Below are 18,138 nucleotides of genomic sequence, written 5' to 3' on the forward strand. Positions count from 1 at the left end.
TGACACATACTAACCCTGGGACACACATACGTAGCTCCTCAGTGCTTGCTATTTAAGTTTTCGTCTGTAAAATTTAGTTTTTAGGAGTCCCTTTGAAATGTGGCCATGTTATAAAGGGAAAACATAACCCCCCATTACTTTGTAAAAATACACCGCATATGGTTTTTTTATCTATGGTATTTAATGTATTTTTCTCAGTAAGTTGAGGACAAGGAGGCAAACTATTGAATGCAATTCAAAAACCATGGTGTTATTTGGTATTTCATTCCCTGGAGAGGTTTTCGTTTTGTATAAAGCTACAGACTGAAATAACACAAATGAGGTGAAGCAAAAGGGCCTCGAGACCTGTCCTTAAACACTTGTTTGTCAAAAGGACCCGGGCTGCGCAGTAGTTTGCCATGGCACTGATAAAGCAATGGAAGGAGTAGCTGTTGTATCAGTTGCTGACATTTAGATTGAAAGAGTAAAAGGAAAGCGGGGGGTTGGGGGGAGGCAGAGGAAGCTTTTGTCACCCACTGCACATACTGCAGGTGGTAGCAACCTGCTCTGCTGATGATTTTACTGGAGAGGAGCACTTCCTAACTAGCGATGGGCGATGTGACCTGCAGAGCATCCCTGAGGACAGCGTGTGCACCAGCGGCTGTGACAGCCCTCGCGCTGAGCGCAGGCTCTTTCTGCAGAGAAATCTTTGTGAGAGGGTGAATTTCTCTAGGTTCTCCATCTCGGTGTTGCCTTGTAACAGTGAGAACCTGATTGGTACTTCACTTTGCCGATGGTTCTTCAGCAGTCTCCGTCAGTATACGGTGTTTTAGTTGTTCTAGCTAGCATGCCCGGGGAAAAAGGAACGCTTTTCTTGGTGCTGTCCTTTCAAGAGTGTTCATCTTTATTTTCCCGAGTGGATTCCGACATTTAGCCGGTATAAATCATTGTAGAGTCATTAGAGCAGGGTTTCCACTGGTGTAAATGACTGTGCTACTGTTTAAGGTCTCGTAGACTGCTTTACGCTACCTGAGGGGCTTGGCAGCAATGCCAGCAGAGTAACACAGTGCACATCAGGGGCGGGTTAGGGCGGTATATGCTCATCACTGTTTCATGAGCTGCCTGTCGAGGGAAAGGGGATCTTTTATTGAAGAAGATGAAGGGGGAAAGTGCCACATCCAAGGAGTCTTCAAAGCGGCAAATCTTTGCCTTGCATAGAATCATAGCATCGTTAGGGTTGGAAAGGACCTTCAGATCATTTAGTTTTCTCTGTTGCGGAGAGTATTCCCTTGTGACTCAACTCCTTTCTGTCAGGCTTGCTGGTTTCATTTTTACCTGTCTCTAGCCCCAGACTGCATGCCCTATTACTTCACAGTTGAATTAAATTAGCTGTGAGGCTTTGGCTGCTCAAGTCACAAGTAGCCCAGCTCAGATTGTTCCCTGTGTGTCGCTTTGATTTGATAAAGGGAATTCCCATAGAGCCATGAGGCTGGGATTGGTAGGTGGTCGTGGCTGCTGTGGGGCTTTTTGGTCTAGTCCTGATGTGAATACTCCTCCAAAAAAACAGTTGCCAGGTATTAAATGCTACCCAGTGTCTGCATGCTGATAAAATGAGAGGAAGGATGTGAATTGCTGTTTTCCTGTGTTGATGTTTTCCGCATATGATGTTAAAAGGAGGAAATGGAATTCTGGCTCAGTTGCAGGCCCTGTAGTGAGGGGGGACTGGGGCAGGTGGAAGCTGACTGCTGCTTGTGCCTCCTGTCATCCTCTGTTAAAAGGAACATCCCTGAAGACACTGAGGATGTTATGGAGGAGCTAACTCGACATGTCGATTTGATGTTAAGAATAGCGCAATTACCGTGGGGGAGACTAATTGATTTGTGAGGATGTGGGACCTGAAGAAGTAAAAAGCTGCGTGTGGAGGGAGCACAGGCTCTTTTGGCCCTGGGTCACTGGGAGCTGTCACATCACGTAGCTCTTGACAGATTAACAGTGAAACCATTCTTGTCATCTTCCGAGTGATCCACCGATGTAAGATTAATTGTCATACCTGAAAGTAGAGTTGATCAATAGCATTGACAAGCAGATCCTCATTTCAGAATGTTCTGATACTGGGGGGTTTTATTCTGTTTTGAAGTCACTTTTTGTGTTGCAATTTACTTCATTATTCCACTAGAAGATCTAATGGAAAATATTTTCCTGACACAGAATCGAGTGTGCCTTCTGTGTTTTCCAGGCAGTTTCATAATTCTCTGGGTTTGTTGCAGCTTGGAACATGAGTATATTTTCGATTAACATCTTTTAATATAATTGAAATTCCAGTTTCCTCTCTGCATGGTTGAGAATATTTTTGTCCACAAAACTAGTTTGAATTCATTAAATATTAATCAATACAACTATTAATAACTGCAGCGATTGCAAGAGATGCTTAAGGATGACTAGCCACATTCTACAGATGGAAGAGGAAAGGGAAAACATCAGTGTTTTTATCCAAGGCCACCCAGAACCAAGCATGCGAGCGTATGAAGCGTCTGATCTCAAGCGCTGTGCTCAAAGAGAGCTGAGGTATTCAGGCGTGAAGAGATTCAGCAAAGGAAGGAACAAAGAGCTGTAGAGGAATTCCCATTGTTACCTAAATGGAAGGGAAGTTATCAGTGTTTTTGCCGGCTTTTCTGTATGGGAAGCTAATTATACAGTTAAAGATGAACTGCTTTCTTGACCTGCCGTAGAACTTCAAGAAAAGACAATCTTGCACTGCCGGATGGATCAGCTTAATGCTAGGCTTCAGCTTTCTGCTGCTGAGACAATGCATCCTCCTGTGGTGTAGTTTGAGTAGGAAAAGCAAATATTGGCCCAAAGTTTACACAGCCCTTAACACATGTGGTATTAATCTCTTCTGAATCTGAATGATTCCAATAAGATTTGTCAGTAATGGTTTACAGTAATTAGCATTATTCCTCACTTAAGGAAATGCCACCTACTTTGGGGGATAATGTTATCTTTTCGTGTTCAGGCATCAGTCAGGAGCTTTAATAAAAGCCAGGCTTAAAGAGAATTCCACTGGTTTTTTTGCCAGAACAATGCAGTTTAAGACTTTGAATTCCCAAGGCAAGTCGAAGCATATTTTTTCAGTGTCCGCTTGAGCAATGTTACACTGTGGTTTTCAGCCATAACAGCATAAGATATAATTTATATTGGAAAGAATTTGACTTATTACATGTGACACTGTTGTTGTGAAATCTCGTGGTGGGAGTGGAATCCGGTCATGTCACCACCATATAAATCTCTGGAATAGGGAGTTTGTAGTAGTAATTGCTATCTGTATTTGAGCAGAGCACCATCATCAGTTGTTGGCTGATGCCAAAGTGAGAACCATGTATCACTCTTAGTAGTTGAGGTGCAAGAGGAAGAAAGGCATAGTAAAAGATCATCGGGAAAGACATATTCAATCTAAATGATGTAGTGTTCACTCAAGTGGATGAATAAAAGAGAAGCTAGAGTGTGGGCAAAGAAGATACACAGCACTGAAAGGACAGCATTTACAATGATAAAAAGTAATCCCCCAGAAGTAATAGAAGAAAGTAATAGAAGAAGTAATACAGAAGTAATCGAGGGAAATTAAGCTACTTAGTGCTAAGTGAGCACAGTGTAGCTGGAAAGTAAGCAGTGAGTTGGGAGGGGGAAAAAATGGATGTGTTGCTGGTCAGATTGTTGGCAACTCTCTGAGGCAGTACTTTTGCAATAGACTAATTTAAACCTTATTAGCGGAATAATCTCATGCTAATACAAATTAGCTCTCTAGGAATTACTGACGTAGCTGTGCCGAAAAGCATGCAGCCTCCCTAGGCTTGTTTTACCATTCCCTTGCAATAAGGGGCAAGGGGATAAATGATCATGTTTATAGTTTTATGGAATAAATAGGGGCCTGTAAAGAAGGATTTGGGGTTAGATGAATTTTGCAAACTGGGAAATAGAATTTTGGAAGTCTTTTAAGCTGTGAAGAGCTGTACGGTGTGAAATCCATTTGAAACGGAGCCGAGTTCACCGCTCTTACTGGGATCTGTGCAATTGGGCAATGCGGAGTCTGTTGGTAAATATGGAAACGAAAGAACATTTTTTCTGTGGCTAATTCAAATTAAAGCAGATTCTTGGGATACCGTGGACTGCAAGGCTGTGAACCAGGTAGGCAAAGAAGCACTCGCTGGTCACAGTCGCTTGAGGATTTGAGTCAGGGTGTCTCTATTCTTTGTCTACTTCCCCACACACCTTCCCCCCCCCCAGTCAAATACGAGTTTCTCTAACCTTCCTCCTTAAAACCCCACCACCCATGCTCATAATGAAGGGCTTCCTTTACGCCAACCTTTGAAGGGGCAGGCTGCCTCTTCCCCCTATAAATCCTCTGTTCTCCGAATTGTGTTGGTGTTGCATATAGGCACTACAGAGCTCTTAATGCCATTTAACCTATCCGGGGTGGAATTCTCTCCTCTGCTGTAAACCTGCTTAAGGCGTTTAGTTCATTTAAATTCTGCTTGCTTCCCTGGTCTTGCCCAGGCTCATATACCTTGGCTCAGACACATCTATGCTGTCTGCTGATGGATAGCCCCTTCCAGAAGAATACCAGAGGAGGATGCATTGCTCTGTCCCTGTCCAACGCCCACTCTGTAGGTTCTGCTGTGGCTGTTAAGATGCCATCTCCTCTTCTGCACTACTGCTGTTCAAATTAAGTCTTTTTGCTAAGTCACAGATAAGTAAGGTTGTTACTGGGTTTCAGGGCTGCTTCTTCAAGCTTTGGAAAGCATGACCTGATCTGTCATACTATTAAAGAGAGAATAGTAGCCTCCATAAGCTCTTCAATCTGTATAAGGCTAAAAATTAAAGCGCTGAATTCCATTTTCAGTGATAATGTATGGTGATAGCCTTTGAGCTAATTGAATATGTTAGGTTCTGAATTACATCAGAAAGCTGCTGTTAGAGTGATACTTGCACTGCATATAAAGGGAAGCATGTTTCAGAGGAAGGGATCCGTTACTCTGTTCTTTTCCCCCTCGTTCAGCATGCTTATATTGATCTGAGGCAGAAAGTCAGATGAGACAGCAGAGGGTATTTATTTGAGTAGCTAAATGATTGCTTTATAATCTATTTCGTATTAGGGGTGGGATTAGAAGAGGAAAGATGTAGTGGTATTAGATGCCAGTAGCAGTAAATCTTATTTGGGTATTTGCCTCTTCAAGATAAGTGCAAAGCTTCTTTGAACCAGAAGCACTGGGAAGCAGATTGGTGTCTGTCAGGAGCAAATTTTATAGAGGATGCTGTGGAAAGCGGGATTTCTTCAGATTACTTACGTGTTCTCTGAATCCTCGTTCTTCCTCTCAAAGTTAATGAAAGCAGGAGTTTGTTTCCTGGATTTGTGGGGTTTCGGGTGTTCACGTGTGTGTGAGACGAGCACGGGCACAGATTCCCAAACGAAAACTGAGGCTTTCCATCCCTCCTCACCCCCTGTGCTCTTATCCATGAATTCTGGCTGTTTCTCCTTGGGTTCCAGCGAAGCTTGCAGATGTCTGACTGAAACAAGCTTTGTGAGCCTAGAGGTCTGCTTGCTTCAGTGCTGGAAAACCACAGCAGCAACCAGAGGGTTTGGGTATTGATTTCTGACCTGTGCGGATAACGTTATCTCATCTGTCGGCTGCTAAATACGGCCATCCGTAGGAAAGGTCATGTTCCCAGGCCTCATGAACAAAATCAGAAGAGGCAGGTAACAGAAATGAGGAGTCCTAACGATGGCCTGACAGGGTGCCATGGCCCTGCAGATAGGCAGAGCCAGGCCTTGCCTGGCTCCTCGTAGCGATGCATTCAGTTCGTTGCCTCCCGTTTTGGATAAATAATTAACTTCTTTTTTGTTTGGTTTCATTCTCATTCTCTTAATGGTTCACTTTCAGTCTCCTGCATCTCCCTTTAATTGAGACGAAGCCTGAACTTCAGAAGTTCCATGTGAGAGGAAAGTGCTGGGAAACGTAGAACAGATTCATGCTAGTACCTAAAAATAGATAGGAAGAAGGAGGTAAATTATCCTTCCTTTGAGCAAAGAGACAGTCTTAATGCTTGGGTTAGGTGTATTTTCCATCTGTATATGTGGAAAGTAAATAAGGGCCTAAAAAGTGAATATTGTGATGCAGACTGAAGTGGGAGTGCTGCTGCAGCTGAAGCAGGTGGGATGAAAGTTGCATTTCAGTTCTTCATCCTGCATCTTCTTTGGAAGGGAAAATGGATTCTCACTTGTTTGGGAGGGCTGTAGTTAATTTTCATTACTCTTCTTGAAACAGTTTGTATTTTGCTCTTTCTAGGTGGGATTTTATTATTCGATGAACTGAGTTGAATTTGATTTTGCGTAGCAAATAAACAGCAGCAAATGGTTTTTATATGTACAGCATTAGCACTGCAGTGTCCACTGTCACTCATCCCAGGGAACATAACACAAGTAACTATTCATTACTCTGCTTACAGCTCTTATGTTTTCGAAACACTTCACAAAGTACTTCATCACACTGTCTCTTCTCCATCAGTTCTTATGGATGTGGAAGTAACGGCACTAATGTTCTGCTGTTAGGTGCGAAGCTAGAGCCCAAACATGCATATCGTGCGTTTGGAAAGGGGATGACTTCCATGGCTGGGATACCTGTGTGAGACAAGGGCTGCACTGACAGTGGACCTAGTGAGCGGGTCTAATGGTGCCTTATACGTGGAAGTTTACGTCTGGCACTGTTTCGTGGGCAGACTTAGGAAGCGTTCTCATTGAATATAAAATGTGGGTCCTGCTTTCCTCTAGGACTGAGGCTGCTCCGTTTTGCTGTTGAGTTTGAGGTGCAGTTCCACTCTGCGAAGATTGCATAGGAGGAGAGGAAGGGGGAGTGGTTGTATTTCTTAGTTTAAGGGCTTTTGACATTCAGGTTTGCTTCATCAGCAAATAGAGAATTGTTTCTTCTGGCTTGCAGTGCTCTGAGCTTGCCCTTTGGTTTGGAGGGGGCTTGCTACAGACCCTTCCGTTTCTATGCATCAGCCATCACTGCAATGAGAGTAAACCTGCCAGCCTGTTAAATACTTCTCAACAACTGCGTGCAGGTATTAGCAGTAGAATCTTTATTTAGTGCCATTCATGTAAGTTTATGGGGAATTAGGCATTTTCTGCCACGTTTGACTAAGTGCTGCAGATTGAAGTGTTACACACAAGTTCTCTCTGTAACAAAATATAGTTAAAAATGTACTGTTTGTCTGTGCTGGCCATATAACACATTTGTCAGCTTCTGCATACCCTCGGGGGAAGGTTTCTGTTGAATAGAGCGCTAGTAGATGGAGCTGTGGCTGAGCAAATCAGGCAAAGGTAGAATTCTGTGGGGTATTACTTAGTCTTGCGCTTTCCCTGACTGCCCACAATCACAGAATCACAGAACCCCAGCCTGGTTTGGGTTGGAAAGGGCCTTAAAGCTCACCCAGTTCCAACCCCAGCCAAGGGCAGGGACACCTCCCACTAGAGCAGCTTGCTCCAAGCCCCTGCGTCCAACCTGGCCTTGAGCACTGCCAGGGATGGGGCAGCCACAGCTTCTCTGGGCACCCTGTGCCAGCGCCTCAGCACCCTCACAGGGAAGAGCTTCTGCCTTAGATCTAACCTGAACTCGCCCTCTTTCAGTCTGAACCCATCACCCCTTGTCCTATGGCTGCGGTCCCTGATGAAGGACAAGGATTAGTGGGTTTAAAAGATACTCCTTACGGTGATCCTTTAGAGCAGAGCATCAGGGTGCCCGTTTGGGACCTGCAGTGCCATTTCTAGCTCTGTGGACTGAGGTTCGTATTCACTTCGGGCAGAAGGAGCTCCGGGTGTCTCTGAATGTGTCTCTCAAAGGTTGTAGGAGTAGCAGAGCTAAGAGGGTGTGGGACACACATCAGGGTGAGTAAATTGAGTTCAGGCTTTTATGGATGACATCATGCTGCCATCTGTGTGATTGAAAACATGAAAACAGTCTGCACTGATGGGAGCATAGCAATGGACAGGAACCTCAAAGTACAGTTCTGTTTTGGGAAGGGGCAGTCTAAAAATGTCCATTTTGAATGCAGCAGATCTATTTTTGTATTAAAATATTACTTGCTAAATTTAGTGCCGGAGTACTGGTTGAAGAACTGGAGAATGATCTGAGTTTTCTCTACTGTATCAGCCTTGAACAGTCTATTAAGTTTCCATTGTTTATACCCATTTGAAATTCTGTCACTTAGTCATTTTGGAGAGTTCCATGAATAATTCTTTCCCTGGGCCTTTTCTTTCCCTTGATATTGATCCGTTTAGAACAGACAAATCCTTTCCTCTGAGGAAATCAAATAGGAAATAGTGTTAATGCTGAAAGAAAAAGAACGGTTTGGGGTTTTTTTTACAAAGCTTCCTCTGAACTTTCAGCCTCTTTATTGGCAATGCATCAGGTGAAATATTGTGGCTAATCTGCATCTTCAGTGCAGCCGTTCAACACAACCAACTCAAGGCTGTATTTCCTCATAAAGAATAAGTTTCCTTAGAAATAGGTTGTATTTGCTAATAAATAAGCAAGTTCTTTTTGTACAAAAGCCCTCCTTCTCTCTACGTCAGCCCTGAATTTGGTAGAGTTGCTTTCTCCCAGGCGGTGCAGTTTTAGCCCATTTTAAATGTTTTTACACAGTTTCTTAGTTTTGGGGATTTCCCAAGAGAAATGAGGAGAAGCAGCGAAGCAGTTTGCCTGAGATGTTTGAAATCTGATTTCAGATGATTTATTTTGCGTTCCCATTTTTCATATCCAAATTCTCCTGTGATTTCCCCCCCCCCCCCCCCAATTGTTTCTAATTCCTCTTTTTTATTTTCAATTAAGAATTAACCAAATTCCAACCTGTTAAGTTCTTCCTGAATCTTTGTGCCTTGAGACTGAAGCTAAAAGCAGGCCTTGACTGGAGGCTCCTCAAAATATAGAACACGATTGTTCTGCTGTTGAAGTTTGCAAAGAGGAAGGCGAGAAATGAGCATTGGTCCTGTGGCAACAGCCAGAGGCTGTGTTGTAATGTCAGAGTGTGGATTTCTAGAATCTAGAGACTATCCATCCTGTCACTTAATGGACTTCCATATCCAATTCTAAAATACGGTTATCACAGAATAGTTCAGGTTGGAAAGGACCTTAAGATCATCCAGTTCCAACCCCCGTGCCATGGGCAGGGACACCTCACACTAAACCGTGTCAGTCAAGGCTCTGTCCAACCTGGCCTTGAGCACTCCCAGGGATGGAGCATTCACAACCTCCCTGGGCAACCCATTCCAGTGCCTCACCACCCTTACAGTAAAGAACTTCCTCCTTATACGCAATCTAAACTTCCCCTGTTTCAGTTTGAAGCCGTTACCCCTTGCCCTATCACTACAGTCCCTAATGTTATGGTTTGTTGTGCTTTCCCCTTTGCTTTTCCTCTCCGTACTGAGTGTTCAGAAGTACCTGCTTTCCCTCCCCTGGAAATGAAGGCCTTTGCCTTCTGTGTCATCTTCTCTGCCTTGGCATCAAGGCTTTGCTCTACTGCTTGCAGACCACAGCTGGCTATGGAATGAATTGGGAATGGGAATTAACCCTTCCCTTTGTGAAGGAAGTTTTGCATCAGTGACTTGACATGTTTGGCACTGAAAGAACAGATCACGTGGTCTCTTCCACATCTCCCCAAATGTATCGATGATTTAAAGCGAGGCTGCTCTTTCTGTTCTTCCTTTTCTGCTCCCCTCTCCCAGGTTGTGTTAGATCCTGTCCAAATACCGAATATGAATTGATAGTGCGTTCCCAGGTAACAAATTACATCTGTCTCTGAAAATGAGTCAACGTAATCATGACAAATTAATGAAATAAAGGGGAAATACATTGCTGCAGTCCTGGGGAACATGAGTCAATACGCTTTATGTAATTATTTAATAAAACATCTCTTCTAGTGCACTGAACCAGCCTAAGATACTGAATCAGCCCTATTTATGCAGGAGTAAATAAACTTCCAGTAAGAGCTGGTGACCAGAAGTATGCAATTATGCATTTCCAGAAATAGCCATTAAACCAGTCTGCTTAAATTTTAATCGGACTTCTCTGTATGAAACAGTCTTGATAAGAGGGAGCAGGGGAAAAGAAGGATTTTTATGGAAGGCCATTCAGATCATCTCATGCTCCAGTTTTTTAACTTCTTGCGCATGGAATCACAAATCTAAACTTTCACAGTCCCAAATCCTGCATGCTGGCTTAATTCTGGTTCCTGGGAGCCATCGCAGTACCAGCACAGAAATACTACATCGATACCAAAGCTGTCGTAAGAAGAGGATGATGTGGAAGTTAGTTAGTGAGGCATTTGAGTTTAGTTAAGCTTTGTCTAGTCCGTGTGAGAAATGTCAGAGGACTGATTATCAGCGCGTGAATTCTTATGTATGAAAGTAATGTCCTAGGCAATGTCCTGTTACACTGAAAAACCAGAAGTTGCCAGGTGCTTCCAGTGGTTTTTGGCCTTCTTTACTTATCTTCCTGGTATGTCTAAGTAGTGCTAACTGGTTTATATCTGAGACATGAGAGGATGTGTGTTGCCCAGGATCATAAGTAACTGGTTTGTGAGTCCAGATGCTGGCGTGAATTCAGTAGGTGCCTGGTTGTGTTCCGCTCAACGTTAGATTTGTGTGGTTTAATGATCAGTGACTGCCACGTTTGTTTTGCAGTCAGCCTAAAATAGCATCAGGATCCTGAGGGGTGGTCTGCTTGCACAACTGGATGTGCAGTAAGCAGCCTGTCATTTGAAGGCTTTACAAATGTACTTGTAGACCTGAAGGTGGTGCTGAGAAATGTTAGCGAATGAAGACAAGAGCGCATATGTCCGTCCCTGAGAAGAGCCACTGATCTTTGCATGTCTCGGTCTCTCGGGTGTTAATCTGGTGACCATCTATTTGTTATGGATCCCCTCGTGTCTTTGGAATTCACACTTACGAATGCTGTAGCTTTAAATCAGCTTCTAATGGTCGCTGTGCTTTTGTCCTTCCAGGGCATCAGTAGCCTCTTCAGTTCACTTAAAGTGGTCCGGCTGCTTCGGCTGGGTCGTGTGGCTCGGAAGTTGGACCACTACATCGAATACGGCGCAGCGGTCCTGGTCCTGTTGGTGTGTGTGTTTGGTCTCGCAGCACACTGGTTGGCCTGCATTTGGTACAGCATAGGAGACTATGAAGTTATCGATGAGGATACAAACACGATCCGAACTGAGAGCTGGCTCTATCAGCTGGGGATGTCAATAGGAACACCGTACCGCTTTAACACGTCGGGCTTTGGGAAATGGGAAGGTGGGCCAAGCAAGGATTCAGTCTACATCTCCTCGTTGTATTTTACCATGACCAGCCTCACCAGTGTTGGATTTGGGAACATCGCTCCGACTACAGATGGGGAGAAGATCTTTGCTGTTGCCATGATGATGATTGGCTGTAAGTATTTGAGATTCTGTCCCTCACACACAGTGTCAGCTAGCTGTGTGTCTTGAATACTGATATCATAAGAACATCTGGAATCATGTCAAACGTTATTATGCAGCTTAAAGTGGTTTTGGTGGCAATATAGGTATTTCTTATTGGTTAGGTTGAAAATTGCAGGTCGGAGTATTGCTGTGACTAGCAAAAATTCAGTCGTCTTTGAAGCAATTTTCTGTCAATATCCTTTCCATACTCTCTTGTAAGTAAACTGTAAAACGTGGAAAGCCTGAAGTGTTACAAATGAATGGCCCATGGTGGGCACAGACAACCTTTGTGCCTCCATTTGGTAGGTGGCAAAATCTCTGTGTGTCTGAGAGCTGTATGTGTTGGACAAGTGACTTGGTGAGTGAGAAGAGGTCCAGGAGCACATTGGAAGGGAGGGACAACAGCAGTGCTCTAGAGGCCAGAAACTCCACTGTGGGCTGAGCATGCAGCCAGATGTGCTGAGGCAACCGGGGTGATACTGGCCTCGGGCACCTCTGGCTCGCATTTCCTTGTCACAAGGGATTCATATTGCCAAGCTGTGCAGCTTTTGTCACTTCAGAGGAGTATCTGCACTCAAAGTGCCTTGAGAGCTACTTGGAATGGAGAGGCTTATGGTGGCCAACGTTCATGTTTTTCTAGGTAAGGTGGAATTTGAACCAAAAGGAGGGAAAAAAAAGTCTAATTGTGTGTGGAAGAGCATACAATCCTATGGAGAAGGAGGGAAGCTTCTGTATGGCAGTATTACATCCAGAGGAGAAAAAAATCAGTCCTTGCAAAGCAGAAAATTAAAACCAAATCTATAATGAAAGTCAATTAGCAGCACAGTGCCTGTTATGATAGAAAAGCAAAGCTCTGATTCCAGTGTGTCATTTTACAGCAGCACTGGAATTGCATACTGGGAGCGCATGTGCAGTGTTAAGCAGGCTGAAGGTTAGTGAGGAGTATAAAGAAGCATTCCTGATCGCTCAGGGATTGGGATATTTCAGCTATAAAAGTTGTTGATTTTGTTGTTCTAGCTTTTTCCGTTGCTAACAGTCCCATCATCCTAATAAAACGCCATGTAGCAGAAGGGAAATTCATATAAAAGTTGGAGCAAATGCTGTGGTTTTCTCCTGAGAAGGTACATTAGACAGTGAGGCGCAAAACAGGCTTCCAAATGTATTTCCTGGTGAAGGTGCCCATTTAATAGGAAGTATCCTGACCTTTGGCTATCCTGATCACTGGGTTATGCTGATGATAGTAGCTAGACAAGCATAGCTGGTATTATTCAGTGCCTGCTCCAAACTCTTCCACAAGGGAAAATGTGGTGGAAAGGAGAGGAATTTGTATAAGATGAATGTTGATAGATACCTGCTCTGAATTCTGAAACGGGCTTTCATTTCAGCCAGTTGTAAAAAGCAGTGTTCTGGCGATTTCAAAGCTCATGACTGCAGTCACGTTTGAGGGCAACGGTTGTGTTTGGACTTGGGAAGCCTTACATTTCTAAGCCTATAGGTGGCTGTGTATCTGAGCACCTTCATCCTGTGATCAGCTGCTTGGGAACCATTAGGGCTGTTCACAGTACGTGTTTGCTGGAATGGTGACTACGCAGTCTGCTATTAAGAGTTTACCTCTCTGGGTTTTGTAGGGTCTTGATTGCTTTTGATGTACTGAAGCTTTGAGCTGTGGTCATTCTTCAGCATTTTGTTTCGTTTGCAGCTATTTAGAGCTCAATTATTGAGAGACATTCTTCCACCATAAGATTTTATGTTGAAACAATGCTATTTTGCCTGTAGAATAAGGCCTCGGACATCGATCTGAGCTTGGACTAGAGCTGTCTTAGAAGAATTTTGTGGGCTCTGTTGGAACCTGGAAGGTTTTCTGGCTAAAGCTTTTTGTTCTGAGTGCCAGAAAAATCCATATTAGTCCCTGGACAAGTAACATGCTTGTCACGAGCTGAGGTACTCGCTTATAACAGAGTTGGTGGCTACATGTCCCTGTTCTGGTCCTCATTTTGCAGACGTCAGATGACCGCATAGATCTGTGCATGGCATTGACAGGGGCTGTGAATTGCCAAAGCATCAGAAATAAGTAACTACGGCGCAGTTCTGCCATGTGTTACTGCCCACTATCGGGTGGAAAGGGTATGTCATTTGTTGTTTATCCTTTGCCATTAACACTGCATTTGTTTTAGTTCCTACCTCGTGATGCATTCTGAAAAGCTGCTGCTGTTTTTCAGTAGCACAGGGAATGCCTTTTTCTTTCCATGAAGGATGTAGACAGTGCCTAAGTTTGACTGCCTAAAACTCCTGTTGAAGATAGGTGGGGTTTGCCAGGTCCAGCCTCAAACACATCACTCCATTAACTTCTTCCCTGGTAGAGGAGAAGTCTTGAAGAACTGTGTGGATTTATCTTGGTTTTGAGGTGGCTAAGTACAGGCTGGACAAAGCTAGACTCTATGCTTAAATGTACAGTCATGTGTGTATATTTAAATAGTCCAGTGAAATAAGGGAAGTAATCCGTCCATTTTCTGTATGGAATGGAGACAGCGCTGTCTCTTTGCCTTGGAGGATGTCACTGGGTTTGTTTATTTGAGTAAAGGCAATATGTTAACAAGATTGGGTTTGAGATGCTAATCCTGTCGTGATAGGGACAGTGTGGAACAGGCACATTCGTATGTCAAAGGGATTTCAGCAGAATTTTACTTCAAATAGGCTGGAAATTTTTAATAGGAGGGTAATTTTTCCCCCCCTTGGGCTAATTTACCTCCTGTGGATAAACAGTAAAACTTCCATTAGCCTGATGGGGACAGATGCAGATGAGCAGAGAGAAAACTGTAACATTTCCATCTCTTTGTGTGTTCTAGCTTCTGCTCGCTTTGAATAGCACTAAGTGCTGTGTCAGAGAGCTGGTGGCTACTTAAACATCGCTGTGGCCAGTGAGGCTCACAGTCACAACGTGATGAGCAAGGTCAACTTTGAAATATCGGTCTTCTCTTTGTTTGCAGAAGAAGCTGAATTATCTTGAAGTGGAGATCATCCTGGTTCATGAAGACCTTAAACAGTCTCAGAGCTTATAGGCAGTCTGGTTTGGGTTGGAAAGGACCTCAAAGCTCATCCAGTTCCAACCCCTGCCATGGCCAGGGACACCTTCCACTGGAGCAGCTTGCTCCAAGCCCCTGTGTCCAACCTGGCCTTGAACACTGCCAGGGATGGGGCAGCCACAGCTTCTCTGGGCACCCTCACAGGGAAGAGCTTCTGCCTTACATGTAATCACAGTCTATCACGTATCATAATTATATATCATTACCATAAATAACAACAGCTGACTTCTTGAAATGCATACATTTAGATACAAACTATGTTGTCAGGAAAATGCAGAATTTATGCTTAAAAGAAGAAAAAGGGAGCCTATGGTTTGGTTTTTTTTCCTCCACGTTTGATATTTCAGAATGACTTTTAATAGAATGGATTTGCTTGTGCCAAGTTGTATCTCTGGGGAAGGCTGGACATGGTGTGTGGTGCTCGCCTTGAGGAGCACTGCCAGGTGGTGAAGGGCTTTCTGGTCCTGGTTTCTAGCCAACTTACTATTCAGTTGTATCTAGGTTTACTTGGTTTACTCACTGAGCATCTTGAGTTGTTGCTCAGGAGGAAAGTCCTGAGTAGCAACAGTGCCTTTATTCTTTGACCCTGGAGAGTTGTCTGTGGAGCCTCTCTGTTTCAGGAGAGGAGTTACTGTGCAAACAGATGGTTTTTAAGACATTTGTTGCTGTCTTCTCCACTGCCAAACTGAAAGGCGTGTGGCACGGTCAGCACAGGACTGTGGTGACATCCGAACAGGATCCTTGTGTCAGAAGGCTCAGAATATCGCAGATGTTTGAAAGTATAAGCAGTTCCTAGCTGGTGTCCTTTGGTGTGTGTTTAATGTGCTTACAGGCAGAGAGATGGCGTTCATACTCTGTAATTATGTTCCAACTTCTCTAAGACAAGATTTGGCTTTCTCTGCTGCTCAGCCACTGATGCATCCCCTTCTGCTCCCCGCTTGCTCCCTGCTTACTCCCTCTGTAAAGCTGATCCCGTAGCAGAAACACATTCATGTTACATTACCTCTTTGTAGACCCATTGACCACTGGTAGTAGTACTTTGCCATAATGCCAGATAGCTGTTTAAAAAAAGTAGGTAAGATTGCTTCCTTTTTAAGTATATAAAGTAATAAATCCGGGTAACTCTGAATTACAAATGTAGAGATACGTTAGCGAAGGTACCCTGGGCCAGGAGGAATTTTGACTGAGTGCAAATGTTGGCCTAGTAAGAAGTGGAAGGTGTGTGAGCTTGTAGAAGAGAGGGTGGGCATGTCCTGATAGCAGTGTGTAGACACTGGGAGGGCTCGATGGAGGTGGATATTGGGTGTTCAGCCTGGGGTTGGTGGGGTTTACAGGATTTGTGAAGGACTGCAATACTCACCTTATCGCTCTAGGGATGTGTGGTCCAGGGGTCAGCTCCAAGGGAACACGCGTTGTTGAAAAATGCTTTTGATTCTTGACCTCAAATGATGTACATCTGTTTGGGAGCAATGAATGATCCAAAAAGAGAGATGAAGTATCCAGGGGTTGCTCATACGGGTTTCTGTTCTGTGGAGGCTTGTTGCTATTGCTAAGATATGCAATTCATATTACTGCGTAGCTGTTTTTCCTGAACATATGGTAAATTATAGTTTTGTAAAGCAAACTGTCTTCACATCTGTCAATGAACTGACTTGCATGGTTTTGCCTCACTTTTATGTATTGAGTGTACGTGTATGTAGAGAGAGATGGATGAGTGCTCCTACTGGAAGTAAAGGCAATTAAATCCTCAGCTTCATTTTAAATGAGTCAAAACATATTTGCTTGTCCCTTTTCACAGATGGCCACAAAATTGCTAATTAGTAGGGAGTATGTCTACAGGAGGATCTTTGAGAGAGGCTGATGTTACAGAAAACCAGGTTGGAAACCGCTGTCTGGGGCTGTGGAAAGACTTGAGGGGAGACAAAAAGCCATATGAGTTTTCAGTTCCTTCCCTGGGGAGACGTGTGCCTGAAAGTAACAGTTCTCCTATATTTTGTTCAGTGAAGCTGTCACGTTGGGTTGCGTGGTGTTTGGGTTTCCTAAGCAATAGCAGAGGCCTTTCATTTGCAGTTTTCCTGTCGGGGCACTGTGTCAGCAATCCCCCCGTGATGCAGGTGGAGTAGGGATGAACAGTTCTAAAAATGCGGTGTATTTTCTACTTCTAACATACCCTAATGCTGATGGACACGTGTCTGTCTGGATTTTGAGCAGCTGAGCAAATTCTGTTGTTTCTGGAGCCTTTTCAGAGAATCATAGAATCAGCTAGGTTGGAAAAGACCTTTAAGATCATCAGGTGCAACCGATCTTTTGTTGGTGTTCTCAGTGACACCGAAAGACCCTGTTCATGTTAAATTCTGCTTGTTAGGTAGGAATTTCCTGGAACTATAGGGCTTGGCTCATCCAAAGTATGCAGTTTGCTGAGGAAGACACACATGTCTGAATGCCAAACTAAATCCTAAGTTCCCCTGAACACTGTAACCGGACCACGCAGTGAGAGCGATCATGGAAATGGAGCAAAAGTAGGAGTTAAAAGGTCAGGCTCTTGGACAAGCGTGCTCTCATCCTGTAATGAATTGTCAGCCACCAAGTTCATTAATCACAACAGACCAGAGACCAGAGCCTCTCATCTTCACTGATGCTGTGCAACACAAGCACCATGCGGTCCTGCAGCCCTTCAGCTCCTCTGTGATTAAGGTAGACAACAGACCCAAGGAGTGCGGAACGGCTGTCTCAGCATTGTTCAGCTTCGTGAGTAGCTTCTTTCTCATTAGATACAAAACCAGGGATGAGGATAACATTAAGTAAATCTGAAAACACAACGAGGTAATTTTATTTACAGTACTCTTGCTGAAAGGAGCAGAATTCTGCCCTAGTCATGTGGACATCCCTCTGAGCTGTAGGAAAATCTTGGTGGCTGGTATCCTGAGAGACAGGTCAGTGATGCTCCTTCACAGCTCACAGGGAATTAATGTGCTTTGGTGACCCTCAGCAAGGCAGGAGGTATTCAGAGGCACATGTGAACAAGGAGAGACGGGAACTGATGAAAACTAGACTGCTGCTATGAAAAAACCTGAGTAAAATGCAGCTGCGTTGCAGAATTGTATGATGATGTTCCTAAGGCATGGTATTCCCCTCATAATGCAGTTCACCATCGTTAGAGCAGATGGATGTGGCCATGCTGTGTGTGTACTTATCATATATGTATCTTATGACAAAAGAAACATAGAATCATAGAATGGTTTGGGTTGGAAAGGACGTTAGGATCATCCAGTTCCAGCCCCTGCCACTGGCGGGGACACCTTCCACTAGAGCAGCTTGCTCCAAGCCCCTGTGTCCAACCTGGCCTTGAACACTGCCAGGGATGGGGCAGCCACAGCTTCGCTTCTCTCCTTTTTTACTTTGAACCCATCACCCCTTGTCCTGTCGCTGCAGTCCCTGATGAAGAGTCCCTCTCCAGCATCCTTGTAGCCTCCTTCAGACACTGGAAGCTGCTCTGAGGTCTCCACGCAGCTGGGCTGAACAGCCCCAATGTTCTCAGCCCGTCTTCATATGGGAGGTGCTGCAG

At 44.2% G+C, this 18,138-nt stretch overlaps 1 protein-coding gene across 3 annotated transcripts in view; it reads left to right on the forward strand.

The window, feature by feature from the left end:
* Nucleotides 1-18,138, forward strand: part of KCNH1 (potassium voltage-gated channel subfamily H member 1) — a 176,674-nt gene that overhangs the window by 40,136 nt on the left and 118,400 nt on the right. For all 3 annotated transcript variants that reach the window (XM_061475214.1, XM_061475215.1, XM_061475216.1), the window contains exon 7: nucleotides 11,032-11,461. In XM_061475214.1, coding sequence (XP_061331198.1) covers nucleotides 11,032-11,461 — 430 coding nt within the window. The remainder of the gene's footprint in view (nucleotides 1-11,031; nucleotides 11,462-18,138) is intronic.

Source organism: Pezoporus flaviventris, unplaced genomic scaffold (genome assembly GCF_033815535.1).
Source record: "Pezoporus flaviventris isolate CSIRO_AGI_PZ_B2104156 unplaced genomic scaffold, CSIRO_AGI_Pfla_v1 ptg000083l, whole genome shotgun sequence".
NCBI classification, from domain to species: Eukaryota; Metazoa; Chordata; class Aves; order Psittaciformes; family Psittacidae; genus Pezoporus; species Pezoporus flaviventris.